This window comes from Lynx canadensis, chromosome C2 (assembly GCF_007474595.2).
Source record: "Lynx canadensis isolate LIC74 chromosome C2, mLynCan4.pri.v2, whole genome shotgun sequence".
Classification (NCBI taxonomy): Eukaryota; Metazoa; Chordata; class Mammalia; order Carnivora; family Felidae; genus Lynx; species Lynx canadensis.
The window spans coordinates 24,626,540-24,647,186 of NC_044311.2; the positions used below are offsets into that span (position 1 = coordinate 24,626,540).

Here is a 20,647-nt window from a genome sequence, read left to right on the forward strand (position 1 = left end):
TGAAGTATGAAATATGAATTATTTTCCATCTTCATGAGGAACAGGAATCAGGAACGAGTTACCTCTTACTTTGAGAGCCCCACACGAACAACTTTGGATTATTATTATCGAAGATATCTGGGCTTTATCTGCATATTGATCACTCATCTACATACCACACATGGCTAATTTTCCTGATCTGGATTGCAGAAAAAAAATGGACAAAGACACTCTTCGGGCTCTAAACCTAGTTCTGCCATTAATTTGATGTGCCACAGGGTTTCCATTTAATTATCTGTAAAATGAAGGCACTCATCATGTGTTCTCTGAGCTGTCTTTTGCTCTAACCCTCTTATAGTCTATAATACCCAAGTCTGAGCTTGGCCCTGTACTGCTGCTCAGAAATGTGCAGGAATGACCACAGTCCAAACGTTAATTTCCCAGATGTGCTTCCACATTTCTGAGCATGTTTCACTCTGTGAACTCAGCTTTCAACAGCCTACTTTTTATCATCTCTACCTGTTGAAATGTGACTCATTCTTAAAGGTCTAGCTCAAAGGCCAATATTTCTCTGAAGTTTTCCTAATCCCTATACCTGAAACTGACCATTCTTGCCCACAACTATCCAAATAATTTGCTTATATATTTAAAAATATCTATTGGGTATCATTTTACCCTCTATGGATACACTTTATCTCTTCTATTAAATTATAAACATCTCAAGGGAAGAAAAGGCTTATTTGTCTGACAACACATGGACATTCCCACTCTCCATACCAGTCCAGTCCCTATTTTCAACAACCCCCACCCCTGATCTGCCTAGTCTAAGAAGGTATCTGTACTTCTCTTCTTCCTCTACTCCTGAATGGCTTTGACATCTGCTTTGACTCATGAATGGCTTTGACCCAGGGTTAAACGTCATCATTTCCAGGACCCAAGAAGTTACCACAAATAGGGCAAAAACACAATTTGGGCAGATTTAAAAACCCATTTGTTGGTGGTAATCACAGGAGCCATTAGGACAATCCAGGGGCTATGGAGAGGGTGACCATACAACTAATTATCTAAACAAAGACACTTCTAAGAGTTAAAGGGAAAATTAGTAATAATAATTCTGGGATAACAGGTGTATCGGCAGGAAAGCCAAGACGTGTGGCCACCCTACACCTGGGCATTCTTTTCTAGCCTCCAGAGTGGCTTATACGTTGTTCACATTTCCATGGCCAATTCCTTCTCTGCATTCTCCTTTTTCACAAAGCAACTGGTGTATTTCTGATATACTGGTTTATTAATAAGAGTTTAGACACTGAAAAGTAATCACAGCCGTGATAGCATAAATAAATATCTGTACACTCAAGACAGGCCATGTCATAGCCCCGCCCTTACCAGAGGGCAGGCTTCAGCAGTGTAGACTGGCAATGACATAGGACTTTTGGAGGGGATTTCTCACACTATTTTTACTTCTCACCTGGAGGCTTCAAAGTATAAACGGGAAGTCAATGAAATGAAATAAGATCTTATTCCCAAGGTTAATTTTGGGTAAATCTCAATATAACATTACAAAAATAAAGAGCTATATTTATAGTTATAGGCTGTCCAAGGCCTTAGTACACTTCCCATTGATATTCTTTTATCTACCTTTAGTCCATTAATTGCCACAAGGTGAGAAACCATTAAGTTACTTATAAAAGGACTAAAAAACATTACAAGAGTTATTGTTATAGCAATATTACAGTTTTTAAAATTCAAATTATAATAATATGAACTTAATTTTAAATATTTTATAGCGTAGCTTTTCAGATGGGAGTTAAAACAGAACAAATCAATAGATAGAGCCAGGGGTATAATACAGCAGAGCTATTTCAATTAAACATTATGTAAGAGTAATTTCACAATTTAAAAACTTTCAACAAGCTAAAACATTCTGTCTTATCACTTCCGCAACCACACTACTGTAAAGTTATGTGCAGACAAGAGTTACACAATAAGAGTTATCATTTACAAGCCCAGGAAGAGGAAGGGGCAGGGAACCAAGTACACTGAGTGATTCCTGTGCCAAATACTGTGACAGGTGCTGTGAGGCTGCCCGCGTCCATAAGCCTCTTGACCACGAACCCTGAGAACCTCCTGCTCAGGGTCGGCACTCAGCCCCTGGACTAGGTCCTGGGACCTAACCCGTGTTCCGTCCACCCTGTTATCACCTACGTGGGGTACCACCACCCCAACTCTCAGGAAGTCCCTGTTAAAAAGGTTACCATGAAGAAATGTCACTGTATGACTGCCACAGAGATCAGGGTCTAAGTCATGTTAGATTTTGGTGAACAAAATAGGTCTATAAAATGTCTGACAGTTTTATTTGTTGCTTCAGGTTAAGAAGCATTTATACACATCAGCTACTTCTTCTGGCCACTCCTCATGAAACTTGAGGAGGTGGGAACTAATTAGGTGGCCTCGGTCACAGGTCACAGCATGAAAGAGCTCTTCAAACTTTCCCATTTTTACCTCTTCTATTTTTTTTTTTTTTTTTGGCCACAAAGGATCACAGCATAAGCTTCTTGTTTTGCTCCCCAGCTGCCTCCTACCTTCTAGTTGACTGCACGGCTCCCTGAGGACAAGGGAGATTCATGTTCATTCTTGTGACTCCTGGGACACCCAACACAGTGCTCTCCCCAGGGTTTAGATGCATTTGCCCCTGGCCTTCGTCCTTTCTTCAGGTTGACTGCCACTCTCTGTAGTTTGCTTGCAGTGACCACTGTTCGGCCCTTTATATCTCTTACACTACCATGAACTCTAAGCTAGAAATAGTAGGGACTAATTCGCATCTACAGCTACTGCACAGGAATCTAGGAAAAAGCTCACAAATCACCTTTTTAAGGTAATGAACTGATAAGCTGTTTTAAAATATTGTGTTCTACTGACTTGTACCTCCAGATCTTATTTACCTGAAGACTCGAGTGAATACGGTCAAGAAGTGAAGAAGATCAAGAGCAAAAGGTATTTCAAACGTTTGTTTTTAGAAACAGTACGCCATGGTCAAGTCGATTTGTGAAACGGGGCATACTGTATCTATCGCCCTCTTGGGGACTCACTATGTTAGCAAATAAAAGGCCCCAAGAAGTCCTGCAGTAAAGACATAGGATTAATTTTGTTCAAAGCAGTATTTCCCCAAATTATTTCACCACAGAACCCTTTCTCCCATGTGACATTTACTCATATCCTAAGAAACCAAGGTTTCTCCGAACACACTGTGGGAAATGCTGACCTAACGTGTTGTCTCTTTCCTTTGAATTGTAGAAATCCCTCCAAACTAAAGCTTTTAGATCAGTTTACAGAACAGTCAAAAATATTTCTGTTAGGGTTTATGATGCAAATCCCATTTCATCTTTAACACAGCAGGCTACATCAGATGAAGCCTAGGGTTCTGTGGTCTTAGCTCATGCATTTCATGTGGAGGACGTAGTGGGTGTGGCCTCTTACCTCTGAGCACCCTGAGGAGCAAAGGCTGACAGCCTGGCCAATGTGGGGGAGGGCTGCCCAACAGCACCAAACCTCACAGGCTGGAAGAACAACAGCCAGCACTCATGAGTTCTGACAGCCTCCACTCTGTTGTGAGGGTGAAACAGTGCTGCTCACCCACTAATTCTCCCTTAGAGCTATGCAAAGCCGAAAAACACAATAAGAGCAGGATGTGATTATGAAAATGCAAGATCTATGTAAACACAAAAATGTAATATTCTGGCTATCCTGAGGATACCTCATTAACGTTAAGTTGATTACAAATTACAGGTATCTCAGAGAAGCTGCTGTAAGGAAGGAAAGCATCAAACATTATAATCATGTGATGGAAGAAATTGCCCCTAATGGTGTTTAAAACTTATTTTAGAAAAAATTAAACTTCTCACTTTTACCAGTCTCAAAAATGAAAACAAAACAAAACTGAGCAAATTTTCTCTGATTGCAGAGAAATACGAAAAAAAAATTCTTTGCTATGTATGTGTAGAAAATAGTGTATGCTTTAGAAATCAATTCAGATATATTCTTGAAAAGCTAACGACTATTTAATCCAACTGAGAGAAGTGTTTCTGAATCCTGCTTTCTAAAACAACAACAAAAGAGTAAGCTCTTTCATATACAGCGAAGTCAGAGGAATAATTTTTCCAACAGAGGCACATGAAGCATGAGATAGGAAAGCACATCTTAACAAGAGCGCCTAAGTATGTCTGGTATATCGTCTGTCTTAAGATGTCTCTCTCACTCGGACTCCATAAAAGTACAAACAACAACTCACCATGTCGTAAGTTGTTACAATCTTCTTTAGAACCTCAGGCACGATTCCCTGCAACTCCATCGTGGGATACTGCTCGCTAAGATTCAGGACCACGAGGGGTGTGTTATCAGCTCCCAGAAAGCGGGGAGATACCGCCAACATGCACTGCATGAGATTGGCCACAGAGGAGAGGCCACACAGCTCTTTGAATGACACCACTGCATTCTGTTAAGAGGAAAGAAAGGAGGCACTTTGTAATTAACCAGAGGCCTTAATTTCTCACGGATATTTTACTTGATATACTTGACTATATTTGAACTGCCTGATACAATGGTTATTAACAATGTTATGACAGAATTAGCTAATGATTATTTTATTCCAGGAAAAATTGGCTATTTTCCAAAGTAAATACAGTTATAGACATTTGCAATACCAATTTATCAGAAGTAAAATTCTTCTGAAGGGTAAAGCCTCTTTTCCGATCAAAGTTCACAGTGGTGCTAAGGCTGGTATGCAATCATGAGCAAACAAAAAGAATGGCTTCTGTACTCAAAAGAGGTAAAGAAAAAAAAATCAGGTTTAAAGTAAGTGTCAAATATGTTAGCCATCAGAAAGGGAAAAGGGTATTTGTGAGACAGAAACTTGAATGTCTCTCATCTGGTTATGCCAGCTCCAAATCTAAAGGAATTTTTTTTTTGGGGGGGGGGTGCGGTTTAAACAACAAATTTATTATCTCACTTATGGAGGCTAGAAGTCCAAGATTAAGGTTTTGATATGGTCTGTTCCTCTGAGGGCATAAGAAAGTCTGCTCTATCTCTGCTTCTTAGCTTTGAAAGTCATATAAAGATGAAGGCAGTGATCTGCCAGCCAAGGGATGCCAAAGATGGCCAGTAAACCACCAGAAAATTGAAAGGAATTGTGAGGGCACTGCAGTTTACTGGGGAGGCCTGCCCACCGGGAGACCGTCCCTATTAGTGTGCCCACCGATTTCAAGGTTTCTCCCGCTCTCTTTTTGCTAATCACCAGAGGTATGCCATTAAGATATCCGTTAAAGAAAACCTCTTGAGAGTGTAAAACACCATAAGCTGGCATTCTTTGAGCACTTACCAAGTGCGAAGCTACAGTAGGCATACTTACTACGTACTACCTCCTCTGATTCTCTCAAAGAGCCATGCGGTGGGTGAAGAAACTGAGTCTCGGCTGTAACCTCTCTCTGTTATTTCTCTAAGGACACACAGCTGGTAAGTGAAGGAGTCAAGATTTTGCCCGAATCTGCCGATGTTGAGACCTATGCTTTTAATCACTATGCTATAACAGCAGGTACATCCTAACCAGAATAGGAGTTATTCCAGACACACAAGGGGTCCCTATCTGGGCATGGCGGCCAGAGGGGAGGAGTCGGGCCTTCCAAGTCCTGTGCCTTCTGCTCTCAGATACCCCAGTCTTAGAAATGAGTAGCACTTTGCTTTAAACATTTTCTTCTTATTAGTAGCTCTTTAAACATGGACATCAAACTCAGTGTCATTTTGCTCAAAATCACCTGTATGTCGACTGCTTGTGACAATAAACCACGGCTGTGATATCGACAGCAGGGTCTCCCAATAACTCCATCACACCTTCCTGTTTTATTTTCTTCACAGCCCTTGCTTGTGTCTGCACCTGACCTATGTGCTCATTCACCTACCTGCTCATGGTCTGATTCCCTCCCCCAATGCCCACTCCCAACTAAAGGGACCGCTTGTTCACAGCTGCGTCCTCATGGCCCAGACTGCATGCCTGGCAGGTGCTCGTTAAACCCCGCCACCGACTGCGCTGTCGGGGTCAGTGCAGACACGCAGCTCTGGAAACAGGATGTTCGAGCTCTGGAGAATCTTCACGGGAAGGCTGTGTCACACACACAACAGCAGCCCTGTGGCAGGGGACCATGTGGCTTGCTCAGAGCTGAGGGTTTACCAAACCATTTTCACCCTGAGAAACAGGGAAAAGCCCTTTGGATTTCTGTTATGCTTTTACTTAGAGACAAAGAGAATAAAATTTCTCCATTGTGGTAAGGTCTTTTTAGTAATGAGGTATCTATAACATCAGTACAGGGTTGAAATCTGAATATTCTGAATCAGGTTTACTTGCTGCTGGCATTCTTCTCATAATGGTTATATATATAAAATCAACTGATACATTATATATACAATACATATATATACACATATATAACGCACATATATATAATACAGACACATGCCGAGCAGCTACCACAGATGTGGTCTCTCACACACTGGGCCGGGTTGGGGCCGCTTCGCTCTGTGAGGCAGGCCTTAGTATATTGCTGGACATGTGGACGATCCTTAATTACACATTAATTCCTGATTGCTTTTAGTGATTATACAGTTTAGAGGTAATTATTATCTTAGACTTCTAATAAACATAGATGCCACATGTCTTTTACTTAAACAATTAAATAGCTGTCCTCTAAAATCAAGAGGAGGCTCAAAACACAAATGCAATGGCTCACTTAAGGGCTTGCTATTTTCCTAGTACTGTAGCTCCAGAAGAAAGGACTGGAACCTGTCCCTTTTATTTTGATAAGTCCTCAAAGTGTGCTCCAGCTAAAGATAATAAAGATTATTTATTCAGAAAAACCAGAGATTCGCATGTACATTCTTAGAAAAAAAAATAGGGATCCGTTAAGCAGACAAGGACTAGGATTAACAAGGACTAGGATATGGTTATGTGAGACAGAAAATTTATTTTAATATTAATAACATTTCATTTCCTTTCATTTCATTTCAATAAAAATTGATTCTAATACATTATCAATATTTTCAATACCAACTACAGTTTTGGAAACTTAAATGGTAAAAAAAATGAGACTAGTGGTAAATGGTCTAATAACGAATTAGAATTTACAAATTATTTAAAATCAAACACAGTATTATAAAAACAAACCCTTCCAAAGCCTTCACTGTGAAGAAAAGCCGTTGAGTAAATACTTAACCACAAGAACGTACCTGCATGTTCTCTCTCAGATCTGTGGCATCCCGTATAGGGGGCTGGGCATTCTTGAACACCTCATCTACAGTTTTAATCCACAATGTTCTTAAAGATGCATATTCCCTGGATTTCTTCCCTTTTCTCACAGAAAGGCCCCTTTTATGTGGTTTCCCTCCTCCTCTTCGGTTAGTAATGGCCACGTGGACAAACAAAGAAGCGTGTGCTAGGACCTCTCCAGTCAGTGACTGCAAGGGGACATGGCGGTAGCCTGTCTGTAAACATTCAAAGGGGATTGTGTACTGACCAATGAACTCATCCCCAATGTAGTCATCATCTAGTACAACAAAGCGCACCATGGCCAGTTCAGGAAGGTTGATTTGAAATTCAAAGCTTTCATCAAAAATGGGAGCATCCCCATTCTGGTGCACTGTTTTTGTCCTTTGTTCTGCACAGTCGGCAGGGATTCCGTGAATTTCAACATAGACGTAAGGATCCACTACATCACCTTTGGCACCTGATCCTTTGGGCTTGGGAAAGTTCTGCCCGCTAATGATTTTAATGTGAAGAAGCTGAGGTGAAACCCCAGGGACGGAGTCCTTTGTGTTGGCACTGAAGAAAGACACTTCCTCCCTCATGATGGCCGGCCGAAGGACATAGCCGCAGTTCCCATTCTGCCTGAACCAGCCAATATTCAGGTCCATCATCAGGCCTGGGGTCTGAAAGTTCATGGCTACGATCTGACAACCACACTTCCAAAAGTCTTGAGGGTTCATGTTACTGGAGTCAATTCTCATGGGGCTGGGGAAAACCCTAGCAAGGAAACGTTTGTTGTAATTTACAAAGTCCCCTGGATTCTCATTGGCATATTTGCTGGCAAGCACTTCGTTAAACGAACACACTTCCCAGTACTTCTGAACCTGAAATGACACCTGAAATTCTTTGAACTGAACCGACTTGCAGATGCTCACCAGTTCGGACAGTTCTTTACACAGCTGAAATCGCTTCACAGGCACATTGTTGGGCTGCTCCACGTTCTCCTTTCCCATCCTCTGAGACATTTCTGCTCCCTCATCTTCATCAGTAACATCCCCTTCTACGCCTGAGCAATTTGAGGACAGCTTCTTGGCTTTAATTAGTATCCTCCCCTTCAGGACATCTGGGGATGGCAGATAAGATTCCTCCACATTGGGTGATGTTGTATAGAGCTTGTCTCCTAAAATTTTCTTCATGTGCTGAACCATTACCTTCTGCTGTTTAATAGAACAGTGATTTTCTAAACATAAGATAAGAGGATACTCTGAAGCAAAGAATGCGTACTTGTTAATAATATCAATGACACTGCGGAAGACTATCTGAGAGGTCATGGTGTGGCCCGTGTAAATTACAGGTTCGTTATCTGGCCCGTCCCATACATCTAACTCAACACTCCGGCAACCCATTTTAAGAGCTCGGATGTATCCCGTGATATCAGAGGGACCTCGGAACTGATCCTCTATTAAGTATGTATTATGAGATGAGTTTATAAAGTAATGAGACAAAGGTTGCTTCATATCTTGACAGACCTTCTTATGTTCCGGATCAAATATATAACAGTCAGGTGACATAAGGTAGTTAGTGAACCCATCTATGGAAAGCCAGCCCTTTTCCTTACCTTCTTTGGATGGCTCATATTTGTGAATAATCTCAAGGCTAATTTCCTCATTTATATGTGCCACACCCTGCTCTGCCTCAAGAAACATCATAAGGTCCTTGGTATCAAGAAATTCTTTATTGCTTGAAAACTGAACTAAAAGGAAATAAATTTCAGGTCTGGTACAAAGCTCATGGAAAACCTCAACAAATTCTTCCTTTGTGACTTCAGTACCAGCTTTGTCCTTGGATTTGTGCAATTCTTTGAACTTGAGCTCAATTTTGCTAGTTTTTAAACCGGGATTGAGGTTTCTGATGCACTGCACAGCATTACACAGAGTTATATGTCCAAGGTCTTCTACATCAATTTCACTAAACATGTGTGAAACCCAAGAAGTCCTCATGTTGTCTTGGCTACTTTCTAACATATCAAGTGTATGTTTTCCATAAGAAATTAGGTACCGCAGTCCCGTAACCCAGATGTTCGCAACATCTGCAGAGTTGGCAACCAAATCAAGTGACTCATAATTCTCTCCGTATATGACTGAAAATGCGCAGTCTTCAGATATCTGGTCAGAAATGCCATTGCTGCGGAATATGTCTGTATTTTTTCCCGTCCTCACTTCCTTAACGGATTTAATGTCAATCTTGGCCTTCTCAGAATCCTTCTTAGATGGCTCCCACCTCAGGCTCTGCATGTCAGCATCCAGTAAAAAATACCTGTGGTAAATCCTGGAGTTGGAGCGAACCTTTTTGAGTTCTGAACCCTCAACCATCGAATTGATGCAATCACTTGCACTGCTGATCTTCTTCTCTGTTGGCATGCTACTAAACGAGACTGTCTTCTTCCGTTCTCTTTTCTGTTTTGTACCATCCTGGGAGAAAAAAATAGTGTATAAGAATAACATAAACACAGGCATCTATGTTCAAGACTAGGAATAAAAATTAGATTTTTTAGGGGCTCCTGGGTGGCTCAGCTGGTTAAGTGTCCAACTCCTGATCTTGGCTCCGGGCATGAGCTCATGGTTCATGAGACTGAGCCCTGCGCTGGGCTCTGTGCTGATAGCACTGAGCCTGCTTAGGCTTCTCTCTCTACTCTCTCTCTGCCCCTTCCCCCCGCCCCTTCCCCGACACACATGCATGCTCTCACTCTCTGTCTCTCTCTAAATAAATAAACATTAAAAAAAATTAAATTTCTTCAAGAAAATCATTCTGTTAAGATTTCCTATTGAATGTTCTGTGATAAATGATACTCAATCACTTACAGAGCTGAGAAGGGGCCCTGGAGTTTACAGCCTAATATAAACAAGTAAAAAAAAAGTCATTATTGAATAATTGCAGTCCGTGGGTATCAAAAAACACAATTTCAATAATACACAATGAAATCCTGTACAGAGAGCTGGCTACATAATTTTCAGAGCTCAGGGAAAAATGAAAATGCAGGACTCCTTGTCCAAAATCGTTAAGAATTTTAAGGTGACAGAAGAGCATTAAGCCAAAGTGCAGGACCCTTCTGAGTGTGGGGCCTGCACAACCGCACAGGTCATACACCCACAAAGCAGGCTCTGCGTGTGTGCACATCTCCCATGCTCGTGTTTCTCAAAGGGCTGTCACCACACCACTTGCCTCACAACCACCCGGGTTGCTGATTAGAAAGCAGATCCCTAGGCTCAGGGAATCAGATCTCCAAGGGTTAGTGCCCAGGAATTTGCATCGTAGGTAACACTCTGGGTGATGGGGATGCATACTAAAGTTTGAACACCACTTCCTGACCACTTGTACACACTAAGATGTCTAGACATTTCTGGAAACTATATATGCCAAAAGGCCAGACAGAGCTAAGTAGTGACCACTAAATTGTGTGTTAAGTGAGTAGACACTGAAATCCCAGCAGAGATTCCTGGCTCATCAGAGTCTCCTATTAGATTAGTCACGGTTCTAAAGACTTCAGATAGGTATGGTTTTACTGTTGTGGGGGTAATGAATCTGCGTCGGAGGCCTAGATTATAGCTGAGGGTGCTTCTAAATTCTAGAGTTGGGTTTATTAAAGCCTACTAGCATGCACCAGGCTAGTGCTTAGGACAATGTCACCTAGGTACTTCCAATATCAACAGGTTATTAACACTACCAAGTGAAAAACTTTCGGCAGCATCTATTTCTAAAGAAGTCTGTATCACCAACGGCACACCCCTTAACTTTCTCGCACAGTGTAACAGGTGCCCACCTTAAGATGTCAATGCCACACCTCTGTGTGTATTTTAAGTTCTTTCCCTGTGCAGACAGACACTTTTAGTATTTTTTTTACATGCTCAAATGACCTCAAAGCCTCTTTCACAATTTTCACAATTTTAACCTAAAACATGCTATTGTCTTTCAGGAGGTACGTGAAATATTTGATAAATTTTCAGTAAGTCATTATATTCATACATAGGGAATAGACATGGAGATTGAGATAATATAACTTCCGTGGCAATAAAGAAAAGAGCATGAAAAATATTATACAAAAGCAATTCTAACTTTCCTGCTCTGGAAAGAATCTATTTTGAGTAAAACCTCTACATTTTAGAAAGTGATTATGCTATTCTCTGCATCTGCAATTTAAAACCACTCTTACTTTTTGACTACCTATACTTCCAAAAGCAATTTGCAGAAGGTAATTAAACTTAAACTTTAAATCGTATGGGTATCATTTCCCTCAAAGTTTCAAAATGAACCATAGAGGCTTTTGTGATCTAAATGCCAAGATAAAACATAAAAGCCACAAGGCAGAGTATTTCTTTGCAATTGAATCCTCAGAACAATAAAGTGCAAAAGACATAAAAACTGTGGCAATTGTATCCATAAGATGCATTGTATCATAGCTGTTCCAGATCCCTAAAGCATAGACTGCCTTCTATCTATTCAAGCAAGTTGGCATGAAATTAAATTTGTAATCAGCCATGCATAAGGGCACGAAACAAATGTATAAATTTCCTATTTTTCAGAATAAGGATTGTCTTTACCTTTAAAAACACACGTGTACCTTCAGTAAAGACAACATAGTAATTAAGTAAGGGAATTTTATAGTCTTTATAAATTATATCTCTAGGTGCCACTAGTAAAAAGAAGTCACAAAGATAAATGGAGGTGCTTATCCATTTATCCATTAAGAATACATATAGCATTTCCTCAACATTGTAATCTTTTATTCTGTCAGTTACAACATATTGATTCTAACTTACTACAATTGATACATTTCAAATTCATAGTTTTCTTTGTTATTAAGACGAAAAGGCCAAATTGCAAAGCACATTAATAACATTCTTCTGTGCTCACACACCCTCATCTGTGGGATAGGCAGGAACTTAAACACCATACTTGAGGCTTTAAAAACATTGCTTTGCTTTTCACAAGCCAGCCAGGTTTTGATTGGTGAGTTCTGATCATCCACTGTAGACACACGAACGTGATGGTCACCCAAACACAGGCTGATGTAATGACAGCAAGGACCTCCCTCACCAGAGACTCTCCTGTCTTTTCTTCCCCCTCTATCTGCTGTTGCCCAGAACCATCCTGTCCTCTCTAGAGCGCGCCAAAGCCTCCTTCCTCCCTGACAGATGAAGCTATTAGGAAACACGACAGAGGCATGTGCTTGCTCAGAGACCAAAAAGGAGAACAGGTGTGTGAGCTTGCCCTCACCAGCGGGTGGACCAGAATCACTGGCTGGAAACAACCGGAAGATGTGAAGGCAGGCCAGTCCCCTCTGGCCAAGACTAAGGAAAGAGAAGGACAGAAGTCCTTGTGTGGAAGGGGAGGACAACTGAGGTTCAATGGCAGGAGATCCAGGCCCCCAACTTGCCCGAGTCCCAGAATCTTTACCTCACACCTACTCACTTCTACTTGGCTTTCACTTTTCAGTCCAGCAGTGATCAAGTGCAGTTCACTCTTGACCAACGTGAGGGTTAGGGGCACCAACCCCCCACACAGTTGAAAAACCCATGTATAACTTTTGATGCCCCCAAAACTTAACTGTTCATAGCCTACTACTGACCGGAACCTTATCCATAACATAATTGGTTGATTAATAAAACATATTTTACATGCTATATGTATTACATACTATATTCTTACAACAAAGTAAGCCAGAGGAAATGTTATTAAGCAAAATGTCAGGAACAGAAAATACATTTACAGGACTAGATTGTATTTATTGACAAAAAGTCCATGTGTGAGGGGACTCACACATTCAAATCCATGTTGATCAAGGGTCAGCTGTATTGCATCAGTATCAGACCTGGAATCTATTTGCTGTGTTGTCTCTTAAGGTTAGCTGAATTTAACAGTGCAAAGTTATCAAACCATATGTGCTACATATATAGTCTTTTTACTTAAAGAAAACAAAATGCATATAACTTCCATGCACTCATCACCTAACACCAGAGGGAAAAAACACAAGTTTCTGCCGAGATGGAGGTGCCTCAAACTACTTTTAAAAAGAGCTGGCTCTTATAAGTCCTCACCATCTAAAGCTTCTGAGTGGTCAAAGAGAATGCAAATCTGGCCCATTGGTGGATTTCTGCTATCAGCACTTATTAACACCAAGAGAAGGAACAGAAGACAAATGTTCAGTCTGGAGGAAAATCGGCTTCCAAAAAACCCACCTCTACATCCACCCTGAAACGCTGAATTCTACATAAAGGCAGTGATGTCAGTGTGGGGATGGGGGCAGGACATAACAGAATGAAGAAGGGGAGGCAGTGTGGAAACTAAGCAGCCGTTTGTCCCTCCAGTTTGAGTCAAGTTATTCAATTTCGTTTATAAATAACATTAAAGAAAGACCTGAGATCTTTATGTTGATTGAAGGGGGCCTAGGATTAAAGAGAGTTAAGAAACACCAGGTTAAAGAAATGTCTATCCTTAAAAAAAGAAAACAAAACACCCCCAGAAACAACTTGAGACCCCTTAAAGGAGCACAGCAAGGCCTGGTCTTTCTTAAGCTCAGTAACAATAACCCTGAATTGAAGGAATAAGTCACGCTGGGCACATCAGAGTTACCTTGCCAAGGTTTTTCATTCATTGTTAAAACTTTGATGTGCTCTCCAAGATGAGCAAAAAAGGAAAAGAAAAAAAAAAGGGATGTAGAGCAAAGTCGGTCACTTTGAAGGTCATTTTATACAATCAGATGGATTGAAAGGAATAAAAGAAAAGCTAGCTATGGTCAGATGTGGCTTCCCACTCACGTGGAAGTCCTCTTACTGCAAATAACAGAAAGCTGCTTGGCCCATGGATTCTTCTCCTTGCGGGTTCCCTCTCCCATGATGCCCTCTACTGTATCACCAAGAGTTCACCCTGACCCAACTTTGGCAAGGAGTCTATGAGGGCACAGATCAGCTTATGGCTTGGGAACCTATAGGTGACTTGAAGGTCACCCATGTGACTAAGTACAAGTTAAGATGACAGCTTAGAGGGCCACCTGGGTGACTCAGTCGGTTTAGCATTCGACTTTGGTTCAGGTCATGATCTCGCAGTTCATGAGTTTGAGCCCCGTATTGGGCTCTGTGCCGACAGTTCGGAGCCTGGAGCCTGCTTCGGATTCTGTGTCTCCCTCTCTCTCTCTCTGACCTTCCCCCACTCTCACTCTGTCTCTCTCTCTCTCTCAAAAACAAACATTAAAAAAAAAAAAAGTTGATAGCTTAAAATGTGGAAAGCCAAAGCCAAGAGAGAACATCACTCCTACCATAACAAGAAAAAGCCAGACTATCTGTAAAATCATGTTTTCTTCTATTCATCAGAGAACTGTGGTCACAAAGCAACCAAGTTTGGAACTGAATTCCAAAGAGTGACAAGCCTTTCCAAGGAGAGACAAGACATAGAAACTGTTTCATGTTTGACAGAGCATGGAGGAAGAGGACACCAGGGAGGCCTGTGAGAGGTCCGCTAAAATTTTAAGGAATTCATAAAGGCCAAGTGTGGGCTAGTATATCAGTGTAGAGTAACCAGGAGTCCCAGACACAGGGAGAGTTTGTACTCATTTTTAAGCCTTCTTCATGGGTGCTCCTGAAAAAGATGGGGGGGGGGGAGAGCAAGAGAGAGAACCCCTCTCCAGGTCACAGGCAATTAAAACTGCCTGTTTCCCCAACTACCTTACTATATTGAAGCAAATGCTTTACACCCCTGAGGGAAGAGCAGCAAGCCGTCTTTCTCCTAGGTCCACTGGGGGAAGGGTAGAAGCAAAATCCATCTATCTCTAAAGCCAGGCAAAGCTCTACTTCCCCAAGGGATAGGAGAACCTCTTGGACTTAGAAGCCTGCACCAATAAAAACAGAACCTGACTACCACCAGAAGAGGGGCAGAAAACTGTCTCCTGCCCAAACTCAGCACAGATACTCCCTTCTATGGGAAGCAGGGCAGGAATGCTAACAAGGTCCCAGCCCTGATGCACAGGAGCAGAGGGCTGCCTAATATTGAAACGAGACCAGGAGGACCAACAACTCCCCCAGACTCCCCCAGAAGCCCAGCACCAAGTAACAGGCAGTGTACCATGGAGGAGGGGTAAGAACACGGAGAGAGATCCCTTTCTCACACAGACTTTGTAGATGAAAGCTGAGGGCAGAACAGGAACAATGAGTAAACCCTCTGGGACCCTAGCCCCCACCTCAACACAAGGTTATGGTGGCCCACTGGTGGAGAAATGTAAAGTCAGTGGTACACTGAAGGTAACAAGGTAACAATGGCAACTCAAAATACAAAACCAGCTCAATTATGGACTAGATTAGCTTAACTTCCCCAACACTAATGACCCAGAAGAGGAAGAGGCATGTTCATTTCTCAGCATAAGTACTCTTTACCTCAGTCTTTATTAAACATGATGCCTAGCATTCAATCCAAATTACAGGACACACACACACACACACACACACACACACACACACACACACATTACCCTCTACCCAAGACAGGTCACAATCAAGCTGCTGAAAAACAAATACAAAAAGAAAAAATTTTTAAGTTATATACAGAGGAATATACATCAGAATTATGATCCAGATGGATTACAGGTAGTCCACTTACATCTAACCACAGGGCATCTACTTGACCCAGCTTGCTAGTGTACTCCATGTAATGAATAGTTTTCGAAAGTTATTCCCTTTTAAAGGACTGTAGTCCCTAAATTCTCCTGTGCTTCCACCAACAAAGGTGTCCTTAAGCTATGGGTAGGTCTCTGAAGGGTCACAGGTGGGTTTCAGAGGCCCCAAAAGACTGTGATTGGATTCTGAAAGTGATATGCAAACCCATCCCTCCTCCTCTTAAGAGGTTTAGAATCATGGCCCTTACTTTTAAAAAAAAATTTTTTTTATGTTTATTTATTTTTGAGAAAGAGGGAGAGACAGAGTGCGAGCAGGGGAGGGGCAGAGAGAGGGAGACACAGAATCCGAAACAGGCTCTGGGCTCTGAGCTGTCAGCACAGAGCCCAACGCAGGGCTTGAACTCACAAACCGCGAGATCATGACCTGAGCTGAAGTCGGTCGCTCAGCCGACTGAGCCACCCAGGCGCCCCATCATGGCCCTTATTAACATAAGCTTCCAGAGGCAAAGAAAGAGATGATCATTTTCTAAAAATGAATGTCAACCTTAAATGTTAAAGGTAAAGGATATGTGTTTTTTAGGGTTGTCAAGGAAATTTTAAGGCTCTCCAAAAGAGAAATGACAAACTGAGAGACAAGAAAGCAAAAGAAAACTACATAATTCATGGATAGAAGTAACAGAATTTTACTAACAAAAACAGCAAAGCCAATCAATCATAGAGTTCTTATTCATAGCTGTGAAACGGTTTTCTTTATTCCAAGGTAGAACAAAATAATCCAACAGTTTATAAACTTTTTAGTTTACAAGTTACCCACAGAAATACTATGAGCCACAAGATGGGAGCTAGTATTGCATATTCTCTATGCCTCCATTTCCCACTTGTAAAATAGAGGTTAAAAAAAATACCTGTGTCCCCCATGTGTTATTTATAGTATCTACCTCATAGGGTTCTTATAATGGATAAGTGAGTTCATAGTTGGAAAGTGCTCTAAATGCTGTCTGAAGGTTTGTACCTTCTTTATTGCTGCTCAATAAATACATTTCAGGCTGAAATTATTTCTTCATGAAATAAAAATAAAAAGAAACACTATCATAAATGTACAATTGCAATACTCTAATCACTTAGAATTTGTTGAAAGTTAGTCCCATTCCAGACGAACAGAATGAGCACATTTCCCCTCTGGGTCTTTTTTAACTAAGGTTACTAGTTAATGCTACTTGTAGGACCCAGTGGATGTCATGCCTAAGACATACTGGGAAACTGTCAAAGGCAGCCAGGTGCCCTCTCAGAATAAAGCTTCAACAGGTTGCACCACGACATTCATAGCAATGATCCCCATAATATTTTTGTCTAAAAACTAATCAAATGACTTCACTCAAAGCATTTTCTGATAAGAATTATTCAGGTGATTCCTTCTACCTCATACTCCCATACCATAATATTTCCTACAGTGTTCAAATAACTCCATGCAAAGAAAACACATTTCCAATTCCTGTAAAATGAAGTTTTCAAGGTCAGGTTAAAGCTTCCAAATCATTTGATGCAATGGGTTACACCTGCTCTGAAAAGAATAGGGTCTTTAATTATGAAAGCAGAGGATTGCAATGGAATACAATTATTTTCATGAAAATACTCTTTTTTAAATTTTTATTTATTTTTGAGATGAGAGGGAGGGGCAGAGAGAGGGAGATACTGAATCCGAAGCAGTCTCCAGGCCCTGAGCTGTCAGCACAGAGCCCGAAGCAGGCTTGAACCCATGAACCGTGAGATCATGACCTGAGCCAAACTCAGATGCCCAACTGACTGAGCCACTCAGGCACCCCACGACAATACCCTTTTGGTGAAACACATTCACTGCCACTGAAATAGTTATTCAAAGTAAATTTACAAAACCATAATGTACGTCTGTGTCCAATGTAAACTGCAATAACATCTATTGGTTTTCTCCAGTAATGAAAAACTTAATGGTGAGCACGGAGCTCCTATAAACTAAATAAGTGCTACTTTACATTCCAGTGAAAATACTGATCTTAATGAATTTTAATTTATGATCTATAATAATGGTACTTAAGTGGCCCACTTTGGTGTGAAAACTGTCAATGTTTCCCAACTGTGTATATGGTAATTCCTTATTCAGCACACTATAAAGCCTGCTGACTTCCTATACTACAGACCTATTTCAAGATGTGGTTACATAACTTTAATTGTTAATAACTGTTTGGTAAATCATACTGAATTTTAAAAGCCATGCAAGTTGAATCATATAACATGTAATCTTAGCTGCAAACACAATCGATTCTAGGCATAACTCCTCAAATCACAATTTTCTACCTAAATTGTGCTGGTTCTTCGGTATTTCAGGATAGCATAGGAGGAAGAATTTATTTTCCTCACTTCTTATCCTTAAATCTATCATTGCTTGGCATCAAGGGGAGATGATGGACATCCAGGGGTAGTCAGGATTCAGAAGGAAAGCTTCAGGGGCTTCCTGGCTGGCTCAGTTGGTACAGCATGTGACTTGATCTTGGGGTTGTGAGTTCAAGTCCCAGGATGAGTGTAGAGATTACTTAAAAATAAAATCTTAAAAAAAAAAAAAAAGGAAGGAAAGCTTTGCAGAGACAGGTAAGCAGGCAGGGCTTCTGCCTTGGGGCCACACCCACCACAGTGAAGGAGGTGCAGTCAGAAGTGTTAGTATTTCCACAATTATTTTAGAATTAAATTTTAAAAGGAAAACTGCTTCACGGACAATTTACTACTCAATCATCTTGTTTATTATTTCCTATCTTATTTTATAGGAAAAACAAACTTCTTCCTGGGGCTTTTTTTAATCCAATGTTTTATCTGCATATGAAATTAGTGTATGTGAACAATTAGATCAGAAAAAAAAAGAAACAAAATAATGAATCACATAAAAGGGAAACCTTACTTTCTACAAAATATTCTTTTAAGTTCTGAGCCATTCATGCGGCTACATTCGCCCAGCCCTCAATGCCGTCTCTTCCCCAAACTCATACAGTAGAGTCTCTACCCTATTATTTAACACTTAATTATAGTCTTATCCATTTCTCTAATTGTTTCATGTGGGTTAGCCTTATCTCCTCAAGCGGAAAATGAACTTTTTGAGGAAATGGGCTATGTCTTATATTCTCCAGCCCTTGGCTGGATCAACGCTGGCAGTCAGAATAGTAACCCCTTATGAGGACCTGGTAACCTCAACGATAAAGGGGTCAACTCAACAAGAGGATGTAACATTTATAAATATTTATGCATCTGACATAGGAGCGCCTAAATATACAAGGCACATATTAGCAGACCTAAACAGAGAAATACACAGCAATACAATAATAGGAGGAGACCTTAAAACCCCACCTTCTTCAATAGATAGATCATCCAGAAAGAAAATCAGTAAAGAAACACTGGCCTTAAGTGACATGTAAGACCAGATGAACTTAGCAGATATGTACACAACATTCCATCCAAAGGCAACAGAGTACACATTCTTCTCAAGGGCAGATGGAATGTTCTCCAGGATAGATCATGTTAGGCCACAAAATAAGTCTTAAAAATTTATGAAGACTGACATCATATCAAGCATCTTTTCTGACCACTCTGGTATGAAATTGGAAATCAATCACACAAAGAAAACTGGAAATTCACAAGTACATGGAGATACAATAAAATGCTACTGAACAACCAGTGGGTCAAAGAAGAAATGAAAAAAAAATACCTTGAGACAAATGAAAATGGAAACACAACATACCAAAACATATGGATGTGGCGAAAGCAGTTTAAGAGGGAAATCACAGCAATAAATACCTACATTAAGAAACAAGAAAAATCTCAAATAAACAACCTAAGTTTACCCTCAAGGAACCAGAAAAAGAACTAAGCCAAAAGTTGGTCAAAGGAAGGGAATAGCAAAGATCACAGGGGAAATAAATGAAATAGAGACGAATAAGACAATGGGAAAGATCAATGAAACCAGGAGTTGGCTTTTTGAAAGGATAAACAGAATAGACAGACCTGTAGCTAAAGAGAGAGAGGACTCAAATAAAATAAAAAATGGAAGAGGAGATGTTACAACTGAAACCAAAGAAATGCAAAGGAAGGGTATGTTAATTCTTCTTTAAATGTTTGGTAGACAGAACTCACCAGTGAAATCATCTGCTATTGGGCTGTTCTGTGTTGAGAGACTTTCACACCAATTTTAAAGCACTTACTTTTCAAATTTTTTTTATTTATTTTTTTGGAGGGGGGTAATACCTGAAGTAGATGTTTTCTTTAATATGAAATTTATTGTCAAACTGGTTTCCATACAACACCCAGTGCTCATCCCAAAAGGTGCCCTCCTCAATGCCTATCACCCACTTTCCCCTCTCCCCCATCAACCCTCAGTTTGTTCTCAGTTTCCAAGAGTCTCTTATGGTTTGCCTCCCTCCCTAACCTTTTCTTTTTTCCTTCCCCTCTCCCATGGTCTTCTGTTAAGTTTCTCAGGATCCACATAGGAGTGAAAACATATGGTATCTGTCTTTCTCTGTATGGCTTATTTCACTTAGCATAACACTCTCCAGTTCCATCCACGTTGCTACAAAAGGCCATATTTCATTCTTTCTCATTGCCACGTAGTATTCCGTTGCGTATATAAATCACAATTTCTTTATCCATTCATCAGTTGATGGGCATTTAGGCTCTTTCCATAATTTGGCTATTGTTGAAAG

The 20,647-nt window shown here is 40.7% G+C and overlaps 1 protein-coding gene across 1 annotated transcript in view; it reads right to left on the bottom strand.

Moving 5' to 3' along the window:
* PLCL2 (phospholipase C like 2) overlaps window positions 1-20,647 on the bottom strand; it is a 188,945-nt gene that overhangs the window by 64,909 nt on the left and 103,389 nt on the right. The window contains 2 exon segments of the mRNA XM_030329280.1: window positions 4,268-4,471; window positions 7,252-9,738. Of these exon segments, the coding sequence (XP_030185140.1) occupies window positions 4,268-4,471; window positions 7,252-9,738 (2,691 nt within the window).